Source organism: Diplotaxodon limnothrissa, linkage group LG5 (genome assembly GCF_057381915.1).
Source record: "Diplotaxodon limnothrissa isolate DT_005_m linkage group LG5, D_limnothrissa_male_GT1.1, whole genome shotgun sequence".
Taxonomy (NCBI): domain Eukaryota; kingdom Metazoa; phylum Chordata; class Actinopteri; order Cichliformes; family Cichlidae; genus Diplotaxodon; species Diplotaxodon limnothrissa.
Genome location: NC_140600.1, coordinates 38,133,083 through 38,149,196, shown reverse-complemented (window position 1 = coordinate 38,149,196; position 16,114 = coordinate 38,133,083). Strand labels below are relative to the sequence as shown.

At 40.5% G+C, this 16,114-nt stretch overlaps 2 protein-coding genes across 5 annotated transcripts in view; both read left to right on the top strand.

Annotated features, from left to right (window-relative positions):
- On the top strand, window positions 1-8,002 carry LOC146632819 (uncharacterized; the record flags this gene model as incomplete). The annotated part of the gene is made up of 5 exons (XM_085353590.1): window positions 1-193; window positions 5,751-5,904; window positions 5,986-6,146; window positions 6,510-6,599; window positions 7,446-8,002. Coding segments are annotated over 5 exons (759 nt in total), but the record flags the coding sequence as incomplete, so codon positions are not given.
- Window positions 8,003-12,583: 4,581 nt separating this feature from the next.
- Window positions 12,584-16,114, top strand: part of itga7 (integrin, alpha 7) — a 43,310-nt gene continuing 39,779 nt past the window's right edge. For all 4 annotated transcript variants that reach the window (XR_014906200.1, XR_014906199.1, XM_085353589.1 and 1 more), the window contains exon 1: window positions 12,584-13,074. Coding sequence is in view for 2 of the 4 variants with exons in the window: in XM_085353589.1 (XP_085209715.1) it covers window positions 12,857-13,074 (218 nt within the window). In the remaining 2 variants the exon portion in view is untranslated. The remainder of the gene's footprint in view (window positions 13,075-16,114) is intronic.

The window sequence follows — 16,114 nt, the reverse complement described above, 5'->3', positions numbered from 1 at the left end:
TTAAAGATCACTATTTTGACGCCTCCCTGGACTCAGCCTGCTTTCTTCTCTTACCCAAAACGAACGAATCTTAACAATTCTTGGTGCCGAAACTCCGGTTGGGGAGGAGAGGAGCTGCGGCTGCTGCGTGGAAGGTGCCAAAACGAACGGAGATCAGCAGCTTATCTGAGTGACAAGCCAGGCGAAATAAAAGGTGAGGGCCACCTGTTGATGTTTATCCAAAGGCGCTAAAATTGGAAGTTAAAACTAAATTTAATTAAATAATATTCACTCAGTATGGGCTTCTTATGTCTGTTCATAGTGATCTTTGGTAATTAGTGTTAAAAATAGGGAATATTGGTCTGTCTAAATTTATTGCTGTTTATTTTGGGGGTGAATTTTGAGCTAAGAGGTTATATGTGTTTAAGACAATACGGTTTAAAGTGTTTAAAGAAGAGGTGGGTTGACTGGATGCCAGCCAGATGCTCGGTAGTGTAGGGAATTTGGTTTTTATTGAGTAGCGAAAACGCGGTTTTGGGCCTCAGGTAATTAAACTGGGGGGGCAGAGTGCCCACAGTGAGGCTTTTAAAACAATTAAAGGTCTTTAGAACTGGGGGCGCGGTCCCCTAAGAGCGCAGCTGCTCAGCGCCGTGGCGGCGACTCCTGATCGCGGACGCGTGGTTAGGCTATTTGCTCGGTTGGTTGCCGGGGAAGTTCGAGCATCCCAAACAAACCAAAGTGGTCGACGGAGACCACTTTCCTTACTGCGCTAGATTGATTGACAGGGTCGCGGACCCGGCCGTGACCAGTCAACGTCGTTGGCCTGTGAGCTTTAAGTAAAGCTGAAGGCGTGGGTTTGATACTAGCGCCAGAGGTGGAGCTCCTTCCCAGCTGCGGGAAACGGTTATAAATTAATTAGTATTTAGAAATTAGACCGCGGCCGGCGAGGGCGTTCCCGACGCGTGTAATTGATCAGCAAGGCGCGGCCTGGGCTATAGATGCTTTTAAATTTGTCTCAAAGTCAGGAATACCGGTATAGAAATAAGAAGTGAAATAAAAAAAAAATAGGCTGTTCTGGCATATGGTGTTTTCTTATGTCTATGCGGGCCCGTGTATGTAAATAGGATATAAACTACCCGTGTGTGTGTAAATAAAGTGAAAAGTAGTTGTATAAACTGTCTGTTGATTTTCTCCTGTGTGCTTGGAAGAGAGAAAAAAGGAAAACGCTCTCTTTTCTCTGAGCGCAGGAGAGGGGGACTCTCTGTGTGTGTGTATTTCTTCTTAGGAGAAGGAGGGGTTGGGCTGTGTTGTGCTCTAACGCACTCGCGAGCACACGCGGTCTGTGTGTGTGTAACTGCTGGCGTGGTTTCATCTCCCTCTCCCTACTTCTCCACTTCTCTGCTTCCGTTTCTAAAACCTTGTAGACTGCCTGGAAAAAGGCAGAGGTGTGTGCTTTATTCTTGAAGTTGTGTATATAAAGTTTTTAAAGATCGGTTGAGTCTCTCGCTATAAGGAGGGAAACGGCGTGTATAGTAGATTGATGGGATTATTTGCATGTGTGAAAACTTTGTACTTGTTAGGGGAGTGAATGTGAATGTGAGAGTGAATTTTCGCTGGCTTCAGGTGTTTAAACTGTTACAGTGCGAAATTTTGTGGTGAAAGGAGGATTAGAGTGTGTGTGTGTGTGTAGGTGTGTCTGTGAGAGAAAGACAAGGTGGGGGCCGAGTGCTGTGTGTGTGTGACTTTCTGCATGACAGAAGAGGAAGGAGAAGTAGGTCAGTTGATTTTCTGTTAAATAACAATAGTCAAGAAAAAGGGGAAAACAATAAAGTGTGGAAGTGTGAGTGAGATATTGTCTCTGACTGGGGAAGCAGTGAGAGTAGAGGTCACCTTATTCCCCTGCTGGACTCAAGAGAGAACATGATTTGGAGTGTTGTGGAGGAAAATAATTAGTAATAACATCAAGCAGTTTTTGGGTTTGCAGTCAAGAACATATGAAATTTTTACTTGTGGGGTTTAAAGTTAGTAAAGAGTTAAATCTACCCTCCTCAAGACTAGGAGTGAGTGATAAATACGGGAAATGAAGCAGGATTTATAAGGTCTTCAACTGATGCTTGGTTCAGTTCAATAATATAGGCAGTTATGTTTATACAAATACTAAGTGTATGTTTAGTGTATTCATACAGGTGTTTTTTTCTTAACCTGGAAACCTGAGTACGGCAGAAGAAGACAGGCCAAGCTTTGGCTCAAAAATTCACGGCTGGACACCAGAGTTGTCCCCACCCGGGAAAAAGAGGGAAGGCAAGTTTTAGGCAAGTTTCTCTCGCTGAACTGCTCTTGGTGCTGTGTCCCTGAATCTCACCAGTGTTAACCTCTGGCGGAAGACATGGAAAAAAGGAAAAGATGTTCCTGGTAAATGACTGAAACAAATTAAACCACACACAACCAGAGAAAGGTATGAGAAGTGTGAGGAACAGACACATGTGCGTGTTAGAGAAATGCCTCATTTGAGAAAAAGTTAAATTAACCCACATACAGACGCACCCACACATGCAATGAAGAAACAGCTTACATACGTGTGCACGTACAAGCAAGGTTAAAGTAGCGACACTTAACATACACCGGTTTTTAAATGATATAGTTTATCTACTACTGACAAATAAACTCTCTGGGTTGCAGGACAACAACTTAACTTCAAAAGAAAAGTCACTGGTCTGACCATCCAGTGAGGACACGACAAATTTAGTGGTTAAAAGAGTCAAATTGGCAGAGGTGGGACCAAGTCATTGTTTTGCAAGTCTCAAGTAAGTCTCAAGTCTTTATCCTCAAGTCTCAAGTCAAGTCTCAAGTAATGTCAGGCAAGTCAGAGTCGAGTCTCAAGTCACTGGTGTAAAAGTCCGAGTCAAGTCACAAGTCTGAAACTTTGAATTTCAAGTCCTTTCGAGTCTTTAAAAAAAACAAAACGAAAAAATAATGTTGCAGTTATATGCTAAATGTAAATATTAGACCATGTAATTTTAAAATCTGTGTTTTTCTCAACACATGACAAAATAGTGAACTTAGAAAATATACACAAATTGTAAAATTGCACCTCTTTAAAATGCAGCTCAATTAAACCTAGCTCCAAGAATAATTTTCACCGACAGTTCTGAGATAAGCTGCATGTTATTCTTGGATGCGGTTGTAGGACCGGCTTTAAAATCGCATGACAAAAATATCATACACATTAAAAAAACTGTATCACCAACGTAGCCTGGACAACATTTGCTAGTTAGATGAAGTCAGCTATTTCATCTTAGCATATTTATATGCATATTTATAATCATACGGTTCTTGGAGTGAGTGCACACACTCATGAAGTTTAGTAACTTCAGGTCACTGCAACAAGCCCAGGTACAGTTTACGACGGATGGGTGCAGGACCTTGAAATGCACCGTGTAGAAAGTAAAGACCATCGTACGTATCATAAGTTTACCAGTCTCACAAATCGTCATCATAAATACACATTCCTTAACCGTTTATTAATAGGACCTTTGAGCTCAACGGTAATTAATTAGTAGTGGAAATAATTTCTGGTACCCATCACAGAAATGTAGCAGTGACAATAATACTGTATGCTATAATCGTACTGGACAATTAGTGATACAAAAAACCTGTTTTATCCTGTGAATAAAAGTATATGTTCTTGTCAATGTACCATAATAACAGAAGCGAAACGCAATATTGTGTCAGGACAATTCACTATTTATGCACAATAAATAAAGGAGCATAGCGCGACCATTTCTGTTCAGCGCCAGACTTGCTTGTAACCTATATCACTAATTATGTTATGAAAATGAGGTATTAACTACTAAAAAACACTGACCTTCGTGTAAATGCTTGGAGCAGACTAACCTGTGAGCTGGAGTGTTCTGGGACGTTATATTTGATCTTTGAATGGCTGCAATCCAGGCCATCCGTCGCGTCTTTGTTACTTCGGAAACATTGTTCAAGCCATGTTTCCGAAGTAACAAAGACGCGACTCAGTAGTCTACCTGGGGAGTTGAAGAAAGAAGAATCCGAGGGCGTTTCTTCGCTCCAAGAGGAGGTGGCAAAGAGGCCTGAAGCGTGACAGGCTGAGACTCGAGTCTGAAGCTAAAAGCTCAGCTGGGTTGTGGGGAAATTGGAAAATAAAGGGGGTGTTGACATGTATGAGTGTTGCTACATGTTTGTTTGTTTTTTGACAGGCGGGTGAATTGCCCAGACGCAGAGGTCTACCCGCTCGAGAGTCCAAATTGATTGAGTCGCCGGATGGGATGGCTCAAATTGCTAAAGAACAGCAAGTAGATGATTGACACAGTTTACTGAGCCCGCTCCTCTGTATCCAGAGGATGATTGGGGTTATCAGTGCACTTTGAAATTGACTAGAGAGGCTGTGGACACAGGTAACTGCACCACCTTATCAGGGTTATATCCGCGAATTGACAAGCGTACGCAAACACGTCGATCCACGCCTAAACGAAATATTTACACATGTCTTGAATTTGCGACGGACGTGGTGAAAAACACTTTAACAATGTATGTACATCCAGGTGTGAACACGGCGCTGGAGGATTGGATGACGTCTGTGTTTGGGCAATGGAAGGATGTGTTTATGTCTGCCATGTTTTCTTTTATAGTTTTTCTAGGAATATTGATGATCGGGTGTTGTCTCATTCCTCTGGTAAGGCAGGTGTTGGTAAATCTGGTAAGCAGGGCCATAGACTCTGGTCCAGCTGGTTCAGCTGGTCCGGGGTATATGATGCCGTTGCGAGAGGCCGCCTGGACGGAGGAGTGAAACAAATTTGGGTAAAGGTTGGCCGATGGCCAAAGAGGAGGAGTGTGGACAAGAGATATTTTACTTTGTATTCTTATGGTGACATTTTAACTATCATTGATCAGTCATTCATCATTGTTGAATCTGATGACAGTATAATCTTTGTTTTATATCTATGGTAATCTGAGTAAAGATTAATGGATGCATATTATCATCATTGTAATCAAGTCTCAAATGGTATCCACAGCATTGTATTCACCGTCCAAACTAGAGGGTCCAGCAGGACCTTGTTCTAATTCATTTGCAGGCCTACATCAGAACATGCACATACAGAGTTATGTAAACACGCACGTTCGCATACACACTTATTTACACAGGGAGGTCATGTCAGGACATTCTCTAGTTGGACACACAGGCTCACAGAACTGCACAACATGACATGTCACATGTCACACACTTGTCTCTTTCTCTAAAGTATCATCTGATGTTTGTATAAGGAGAACTTTGGACTATGGGGAGACTGTTATCATTTCCAGTAAGGTCTAACTGTGTGATGTCATCATGGGTTATATAAGGATGGGGAGCTGTCCACTCTTTGGAGAATCTGTTGCAAGTTTTCTTCCCACACTTCTGCGCAGAGTGTGTAATTAAGGATCACTATTTTGACGCCTCCCTGGACTCAGCCTGCTTTCTTCTCTTACCCAAAACGAACGAATCTTAACACACTGCATCACATCAGCTATGCCTTCAAGTATCTTGTCCAGTCTTGTGTGTGTTTTGTGTGTGGTTGTGGTCCCGGCTGTATGGGGTGAGTTTTATTTTTAATATTTAAAATAACAAAGTGAAAATAAAATATCAAGCTAAGTCATCTTAATTCTCTATTAGTGTCTTTGTACAATATCTGTCTGCAGGATCTGTAATGCACTGCAACTTTAAGCTCTCATTCTCACTTTGCTTCAACATGTGTGTCTTACAGCTGATCACTGCCACAGTTACTGGGACACGAACGGTGTCTTCCATGATACTCAGGAATGTGAAAAGTACTGCTGTGGGGACTGCAGGACAAAATACTGCTGCAGTGACATAAAGTACAGCTTTACTGAGAAAAAACAGGAACTCTGTTTCAGAAGGTGTGCTCTTCATTTTAGCCTTTTTTCCCCTTCAATGCTCCAGAAATGAGCACAAACTACAGCTTTTTTTTGTATTTGCAGGTCTGCTCGAGTGAAAAGAAGCTATCATGTAGAGTATGTGGGAATAGGGGTTCCTGTTCCCATTCTCGTATGCACGGGTCTCATAATCTGCTGTGTGACTCGTTGCTGCTGCTGCTGCTGCAGGACATCCAAAAAGAAAAATCCCAGACGAGAAATAATCAGTAAGTTTGCTACAGCTGCAAGCAGCCACACTGGCATATTATCCAGAAGCATCTTGTTTGAAATTATGTTTAATTCTTACAATGGAAAATGGCTGTTTGATGAGCTTTATGTGTTAGAGCTCTTTCCAATTGGGATGGTGGCTTACAGGAATTCTTGAAAGCAAGAAATAATCTGATGCACAAACGCTCACGAAACTGCAAAACTGTCAGTTTTACAGTTTGTGCAGGGTACATAGTAAGACACAAACACATTTTTTATCCCCATTGTCTTTAAACTTTTGATTTAAAAGTTCCGTTGTAATGACGGGAACATCAAAATTTGCTTTCATTTTCAAACTACATGAAATCTTTCGCTTTCTCTAGTGTTAACCACTGTAGTTAACACGGTCTATCAGCCTGTACCAGCAGCCACACCCATGCTCACAACTCCACCACCCTCCTACCAGGAAAGTGGTAAGTTTTTTCATTACATTTTAAAACACAATAACTACGTCAGCTCAAACGTTTTGGAGTCTCATTGAGAGAAATTGTTAGCAAGCATGGCTGATGTCACCCAGGTTTTGAGGCTAGTCATCAAATGAAGCTAATAATCTGTTTTTGCTGTGATTTTAACACATATTTGATGGCATCTGATTTCCATTATTGATGCAGTCACACCAAGGGAAACCAAAATTATTACAATCATGTAAAGAACTGGCGATTTTATTGCCTTTGATCTGATTGCTTCCATGACGGGGACCACGTCTTAAAAGCAACTTTGGTTTGTGAAGGCAACAATAAAAGGGCAATAAGAAGTGAAGTCTGTCGGCTAGCTGTCGGTAAAAGGGGGTCAAATTGCCAATAACATGTAATCTGATAATGTGGTGATTAACTGTGATATAATCAACTCTGTATACACAGAGCTTCACACTAAAGTGACTGCAGGCAGTGCAAATCAGATTGTTTGAGAATGAATGAATTTTATTCCAGTGAGACTAAACTGTAACACAGGAGTGGTTTTTCTTACCATTATGTCAACGTAACGATGCTTTTAAAAAGACAAGTCAGAGGGTAATACACTTTTATTTGATCAAGACTGGTAGAAAGCTCAAACAAGAAACTAAAGGTCTTTGTCATGGACCTACACCAAAATCCAGTAGGCGTGAGGACTTTTGGAGGACCAGTCCCATTTTTTTTTATTATGTAGCATATTTCAGACTTCAAAAGTATATTCAGTAAATTTGTTTACTTCCTTTGTTCTTTACTATTAAAGGCATACTTAGTAAATACAAACAATATATTGCTTATTTGTCTTTTCAGTCCCATTCACACAATCGCAGCCAATGCACTCCTTTCAACATCTCAGCCAGCCTTCTGCAGCAGCATCACATTCAGATGAGCTGGAGGAGCTTGAACCTTGTCATGGGCCACAATCTGTAAAAAAGGCTAAGATCCAAAAGAACTCATCTATATACGTCTAAAAAGGGACTTCATGTTACAAGATACACGATAACACAGAGTTCAGAAATATTTACGCGTGACTGTGCTAATGCTAAGAGGGTAGAGTTCGTAAGAGAGTATAATACCTCACCATGAGCAGATAATCATTGTGAACAAAGTTAACAGCTGCTTACAAAGTCATGTCCTCTTTGGATGTATTGCTATTTATCCGGGGAAGCAATGTTGAAGTGGTGACTGGTAGATGTACAGTCTCAGCTCTTTTGATGAGTTTTATTTAGTTTTGTTTTAGTTTAAATGGGTTTGTATGATTTATTGTGAAAGATATAATAAAAAAACAACTTCTGTATATTATATTGTGATGTGTTGTGATTGAGCTACATGTTTTTCTCTGTCCAGATGCTTAAATAAATATTCCATTTACAATGTAAATTATGGGCACTGATTTTTGTGTTGTTCATTTAGCAGTAAATGAAGAAAATATAACATTTACATTTTTTTAACGGGTCCATAAAACTGCACCTGACTAATGGGACTCATTGGTTTGGTGAAATAATGAGAGGACGGTTGGCAGTCTGTGGCAGCTTCAGGCGACCCGTCTATCTGCAGAGAGCATCTGCTGTCACACGGGTGCGGTGTCAATAATATGTAGTACAACTAGTCTGTGGGTTACTTTTTCTTGTGTTGTTGTTGAACCGTCAACTGTGGAGAAGAGCTGAAGTGAAACCAAAAGTTAAAACTAATGAGAAATATTCAGACTTTACTTTTCTTTTTTTAATTTCTCCTATAAATGGTGAATTCTGCTGTTGCTCGTTTTTCTGCTCTGATCTGTCAATAGATCAGCATTCGACTGATTCACAGCATCATCCATGTCGAGCAATGTACAGCTGAGATTTTACATGGGATGATGTTTGCGGTGAGTGAGTCGACCTCTCTCTGTACAGACACAACTGTGGTAACATAAATTAAACACCGGCAAGTTGATTAAAAGCTCGCCGTGACCACTTAGCCTGATTGGGTAAGTGAATCCAGATAAGGGAATTCTGGGAATGAACTTTGCACTGGTGTCATTTCTGTATTAGCTCTATCTGGGACCTTTGCTCTGATACTTTTTCACATTCAGTAGATTTTTTGTTGTTCGTTATTCTAGAGCTGAGCCAAACATTTATGTCTCAATTTTACATCTGGGGTAAATTTGATTTTTCTCGCTGGTGCTTTTACTGCCATGACTGTTAGTGAACTGTGGTTCAAACAACATTTTTCTGTGGCTCAAACAGAAGCAGTAATATATATTATATAATAATAATAATAATAATAATAATAATAATAATAATAATAATAATAATATAACCTATTATAATAATATAACCTCCTGGACAAGAGTCTATTCAACACTAAAGATGTGATTAAAAATCAAGTTTGTACAAAAGCATACAAATTCAATTCATTTCTGAAGAGTTATAACTATTATTATCGTCTCTGCTTGTCTTTGTGTAAAAATCACCTTTACAAAACCACTGTAAAAAGCACAAAACATATATAACCCTTTTAATGAGCCAGGCACACCGGTTCAACAGCTGTTGACAACCTGATGATGTGACAAAACTCACATCATGCAAAACTGGTTTCTTAAATATGAATGGTCTCCACAGAGCACCTTTGGGAAGTGGTGGAAGATTTACATCATGGATGAACACAAATCTGCAGCAACTCAACTCTGTGATTCTGTCATGTCAATACGGACCTGAGTCTCCAGTGCTTTTTAAATCTATGCCATGAAGAGTTCTTAAGGCAAAAGCTAGTCCAGCACCGTACTAGCCAGAAGTATATAATGATGTTTTACCATCATTATATACTTCTGGCTAGTACGGTGCTATATATATATATATAAGAAAGAAATAAGGCTTAATAAAACATCTTACTTGAATGAATGAATGAATGAAGTTTAGTTTTTACATCCATAAACGTGTGATTACATGTTTTCACCAGTACGAGAAAAGCCTTCCCAAAGTGCACTCAGACAGATATAGCTAGAATGGGCATGCTTGGTTTTAATCCCATAATAACCAGCACCAACTCCCTCTTATAGCATCTTACACTGTCCATAAATCAATACAGTAATAGTGCTGACTGCAGCAATCTCAGCCATTGAAGCAATGTGGGACTAAAACGGGAGAAATGACCCTGACTGTGTGCACTGCTGCTGCAGTCTACTGTCTAAAATAAGCTCTCTCCTTGGAGCGTGGCTCAGACTGCTAATGAGCACTTATGTGGGAATGCCAGTGTCATGGATAGTGTGGCAGATAATCTTTACAGCCAGCTTCACTGATTTCTTTCTCCTCGTCTCTTTCTTCTTCTTTTTTCCACTTTCTTCTATCTCAGCCTCTGATTATGCTTTGTTCTGTCAAAAGGCATTCTTGTCTGGCCTCCCGCCCGAGCTGCCTTTAAGATATTTCAGCATTTTCTCCACATCCCACACCCACATTTTTCCTTCTCTTCTAAGTTCTTCTGGTATTTTTTATCTCAAAATGAAGCAGCTCATCTCTCACATAATAGACAGAAGGAACACTGCTTCATTGAATATAAAACCACCTTTTTGATCTGGTGTTAGATAATATCTGGGACTCTGCAGTGAACCAGTGAGCTGTGTGTGGGAGCTCCGGCTGACAAAAGCACAAACTCCCCAGTGCCGGCTCTCGCTGTGGCCAAGGTGCTTCAAACAGACACCGAACTTTTCCAAATGGAAACACAAAGAGCCACAACAGCCTCCATGTTTTTAAATCAAAGTTAATGTCACATGTGTACAAAGAGAACGGAACCAAAAATGAGGAAACATCATCATCAACTGTTCAGATCCAGATAAACTTCTGAATTTATGAAAGGTATTTCTTGCTTCTTGATCCTTTTGACTAAATACACAAAACATATATACTTTACTATTTAATTAAAAAAATAAAAATAAAATGTTGTCATGCTAAAAAAAATGAAGGTGGTCTATGGTGAGCAGAGTCGAGGTTATACCTGGTAAACATGAGCATGTTAGCATGCTGCTGCTAGCAACAACAGAGCATATTCAGTGTGTGGTATCGATAACTGTTCATCCAGGATTAGATTAAATGAAAAGCAGTTACTATGTGTAACCCTCAAGTTATAATGACCAAGTAGTAGTTGTTATACAGGAATACTTGTTGTATTTATCTTTGTCGTACCAACATGGTTTCTTTAATCTATCATGCAAAAGGCATGTTTATGTCTTATTTTCTGATCTAGAGGGGATGTATTGACTGAAACAGCACTTGCCTCTGAAAGCCTCTGTCTGTTCATCCCTGTAAAGATCAGAAGAGGGACGAATATTTTAAGTAACTGAGCTACAAACATTCTCCAGATATCTCTGAAACAGCAAATTCATCCTTGGCCTGCACGTCTCCTCAGGCTGATTGAGGACATCTCTGATGCTGTTAGCCGCGATTCACTGTGAAATATTTCCAAAGGGGAATATTAAAATAGATCCTAAGTCTATTTAAAAAATACTGACCTCACACAATTGTGCTTCCATTAGTCTTGCCACAGAAATGGGTTTTAAAGTTCCTTTAAAAAATAAATTAAAGCATCTGTGAAAAGTTGTTGAAGATGTTTAAAAATGTCTACAAAAACTCAGGTATAAACATCTTTTTAGGGCTAAATGTGCTCATACATGGGATCATTTTTAAATCCCTCATAAGGGCAGCAGGGGGCAGAGAAAGTTTAACAGCAGGTTCATGAAGCTGGTTCATGATGCCAGCAGGTCACATGAGAAGAACTGAGCCTCATCCTGCTGGAAGCTGGTGTATGTAGACACTGATAACACTACCACAGATGCTAATCCTAAGCTTGTTTCAAAGTTGAAGTCACACTGACCAACTAGTTTAATCAGCAGGATGATATTTGATCAAAATGAGATAAAACTCTTAATTATAAAAAGGAGCTGTTTTATAATTACTTTATTCTGGATTTAAGCTTTAAAACTGAAAGAGTTGCCTTTTTTCTTCCTTTTTCCTTTTAGTGTATTTGATTGCAGCTCAATCACTGATCCTTGTAAAAAGTTACACTCTTCTGTACACTGTATGTGTTAACTTGAATATATCCAAAATGTATATTAATTATGTTGATATTTAGCTTTCTGTCCACATAAAAAAAAATGTATTGCGTCAAAAATGGAAACTTTGAAAATCCTGCTCAACCCACATTAATGCGTCGTCACCTTTTACAATCAAATCTGAACGAACCCATCCCGACAGACCCCCCCCCCCTCCCCACGGGGAAACAGGTCCTAAAAACCTGTAAACTCATTCCAAGAATGCCACCTGTTTGTGTAATTAATGTGCAACTGTTTGCGTGACGTTTATTGTGTGGACAGTTGAGGTGACACGCTGACAGCTGCGCGCAGATTTGACCTCAGAGAAACAGAAATTTGTGTGGGTGTAGTCCCACTTTGTTAGATTATGTCCCTGTTGGCACTGCTTAGTCACAGTGCATACATTATTCCACTCTGTCTTTTCAGGAGAGCTAAAGGCCTGAAATAAAGTTTCCTGGGTCACTGTGCACATTTCTGCCCCTTTTGTCCTCCAGATACGTTCCAGAGATGTCGGGACTTTAAAGCTAAAAGAACATTGAGTTTCTTGTATGCATTACTCCGATGTACATGCACCTGCAGCAACAGGTGGTCACAGAGGGAGGCGCTTTGGAGCGTGTGAACTCAACAGATAAAACAGTCTGCTGTCTTTTCACCCGCTCTCGCTCTGTTCAATGGCCTCCAAGTATCCGGACAACCTTGCCTGGTATTTTGGCACAAGTCCCTTGAGTGTTGATGTCAGCTGAGAGAGGGGAGAAAAGGAGGGAGGGAGGGAGGAAGGGAGGGAGGAGGGGATGAAGGCCTGAGAGAGAGAGAGGAGGGGGAGGAGTGAGCGGGCTATTCAAGGCACTTGTCCTCTGTCTCCCTCTGAGCACAGAGGAGGGGGAGGCGCACATGCATTGAGGGAAGCACACTTGCACACATAGTAGTAGCAGCCGCATTTTCACAGGCTGCTCTTCAGACTGACAGCAGCAAACGGAGTTGAGAGGCAGCGCAATAGAGCGAGGGAAACAAGGCAGGCATCCAGAGAGGAGAGCAAAGCAGAGGAGGCTCACGCAGGGTTTCCCCTTACTGCCCTTTGGCTCTCTGGGACCCACAAAAGGAATCTCCTCTGTGCTCTTCTTGAGTTGAACTTGCTTTGCCAGAAGACCTGCACCCCACTATGGCAGCCCTGGTGGGACATGGGAACCCTTGTCCCCTCTCATCTGATTCCTCTAAACTGTGGACTACCTTTATTTTGGGTGTGTTGACCCTTTCGACTCAAGTCTGGGGCTTTAACTTGGATACTACTCACACACTGCATAAGTTGGGAGACCCTGGCACCTTCTTTGGCTTCTCTCTTGCGCTTCACCAGCAGCGTAATCCAGACCCTCAGAGCTGGTGAGTGTGAATGCGGCACTGAGCTCGTCCTGTGTGTCCTGTGTGTTTCTGACTCAGGTCAAATATGTGATGTCTTGTGTGCGCACCTGCTTCTCATACAAAAGCTCATCGTGAGTTCATTCTTAGGGATCTAAAATGCTAATGCCAACACAGCCAGCATTTCTGCACTGCATCAATTTGTCAAATCACTGCTTTGCTGCAGTAGTTGCTTATGTGCAGCGTCTGCACTGAGAGGAAAGTGGATGAGAGCAAGCTTCCTGAATCAGAAGTGAGGATCTGATTTCTCTAAAAGGTAGAAGAGTGTTTTTAAGTCATTCTCTTGGAGGAACTCATGTCCCATGAAGTATAGAGTGAGGAGTCTTCAGTCTGTCTGGTTGTGCCTGTGAACCCAAAGTTAAGCTGTTCATGTGTGTTTGCTCTCTGATCTGCTGTTTGCCGGCAGCTGTTTTGATGAGTCTTCCAGTGCGACCGGAACACTCACGAGTCCTGTTCCAATCCTCCAGCAAGTCATGAATAAATGATAACAACAAGCCTGCGTGCAAATCTTTGGACATGTTTACGACAGGACCGCGAATAAAAGGCTGCCCAAGTTTAGCTGTCTGGATGCTTTGTGGTTAATATTGACGAGATCTGTTCCATCTGATTTGGTGGTGTATTTTCTTTTAGTCATGAATTTGGTGCTGCTTTTTGTCAAACAGTCTCTTCTTAGATTAATACAGCACACACTATCTGGTGAGATTCAGAAGCTAAGAAGTAAAGTTGCAGAATTGCAAGAAAAATCATGCATATAAAATAATTACATATATCACAGCACTCTGTATTTTATAAGATCCTAACAGAGAAGAATACACATGTATTCCAAATCTTAACCAACAGTTGAACTATAGCTGTAAAATAAATATAGCAGCGTTTGAGGTAATATCTTCCTCTGAAATTTACTGATAAATAAATGTAATGTTAACTCCAAACCCCAAAATAGCAAATGCAATGTTCATGTCACATGTCTGGTATAAGGGAAAATTAATGTTTAAGGATGAGGGAATTAACTTGCTACAAGCTCCTGTTTTGGAGCTCCATATTTAACTGCGGGCTGCTTAGTTTACTCGGGCTGGAGTCACCCTGTCGCCTGGTAAGACCAGGGGAATGACATCAGACACAGTCATGTCATCCCTCTGAAAACCAGCATGCTGTCCAGCAGCATTCCTGGGACTTATTTTAAAAAGCAACTACCAGAATACTCATTGTATCCCTGACTGCTGTGTCCTGAGTAAACAAGGGATAAGACTCCAGCAAAACTGTCCATCAGGGATGTTAGAGCCAGGAGACAGTCAATAAAACTCTGACCTGATGTGCTGATGTGATGATGCATCTACTGGAAGAGAGTGGCATGAATGATGTTGCTGCCGGTACGCTGGGAAAGTACTTTGTGTTTGGATGACTTTATGGTGATTTCATCCTCAGTCGGTCTGTGCAGATGACTTTGCAGGGTGTAGCCAGCCAGGGTTTTAGAAATGTTGAATAATGGGGCCCAAAACAATTTGACTATACACAAAGAAATGTATAGTATTACAAATTTTGTCAACTTTCAGCTTTGTTACTCTACATTTTTTCATGAACACCAATGTCCTTTAAAAGTGTTTAGCTCAAGAAATGAAATCATTAGGCCAAAAGGTAAAGCAGCATTTTATGCCCACTTTTGTGGAGGAGAAGCAGTCTGAGAACGTTCTGCCATTTCAGCAAGTTGACAAAACGATTTTAGAAAATATTATTTTTAATAATGGCCACACTGACAAATGCAACGCTTTTAACTCTGTTTTTAGTCTTTACTGTCTCCTGAAGAAAATACACGACTCTTTAGCCGCTCTCAGTCCACCAGCTACAGCTGTGTCTGTTAACCTCCTAAGACCCGAACTCTTTCATGGCGTTTTTAATTTCTCTTTGCTATTTGGGCTGATTGGGACCTGATGAATATAAAAACAAAGAAATACCAGATTTTTGTTTTTGACAAAAATGAGATCCACATTTCTTTTAAATTTTGCTAGAACAGTGGCAGTATAATGTCTTCGTAAGTGGACATCAGGCCCTTGTAGAGCAGAATTGAGTATTTTGGTCTAGACAACCCAAAATGTGATGTCCACATATGTGGACGGCAGGTCCTAGGAGGTTAAACAACTTGTTCATGAACTTATTCCCACAAGCACTTTTTAAGCTGTTTATAAGTGCTGCCTATCTAACATTCACACATGTATTCACACTCCGATGGATGCATTGGAGAGCAACATGGGGTTAGTATCTTGGATATTTGGATATGCAGACTGGAGCAAACTGGGATCAAACCACCAACCTTCCGGCTAGTAGGTGAGCTACTACCTGAGCAACAGCCAGTAGCGATGTGATGTCCACATATGCGGACGCCAGATTAAAAATGCACAGAAACTCACTGCACTTAAAAACGATGAGTATGGGCTGCAGAAACAAATGCTAAGGAGTCAAAATCAGATATTTTGGTAATACAATAAAATTTTATTTTCTTTGTAGTCGTTTGAATTTAACATGTAATAAAATGTGACATTAATGTGTTAATAAGCCCACATTAATAATGTATTCCACATTGTTTTTGCCTTAATTATTGTGTGATAAGTAAATGTTATGACATGGTTATTGCCTCTGTCTTTAAACCACATTATAACCCCACTATTACCATATTACTTTAGAGCTGTAATATAAAGTAGGGGAGACCGGGGATAGTTGTAACGTGGGTCAGTTGTAACACTTCCAATTTCTCCAATCAGGGCTAAGTTTCAAATGATGTGACTCATCCTGTGCATGCCTAATTCAGTTCTGCTATCACATGTGAAAAATCAGCACATTTCGTCAAACACAGACAATTTAACACGAAAAAAAGTAATTTGTATGCCAAAAAGTAAGTTTTTCTACTTTATTTCAATTTCTAATAGCATTATCTGCTTTGCAGTTAAACTCATCAAACTTAAATTATGTTATTTGTATGTCTATGGGGATATATTCTGTGTAGGTCTTT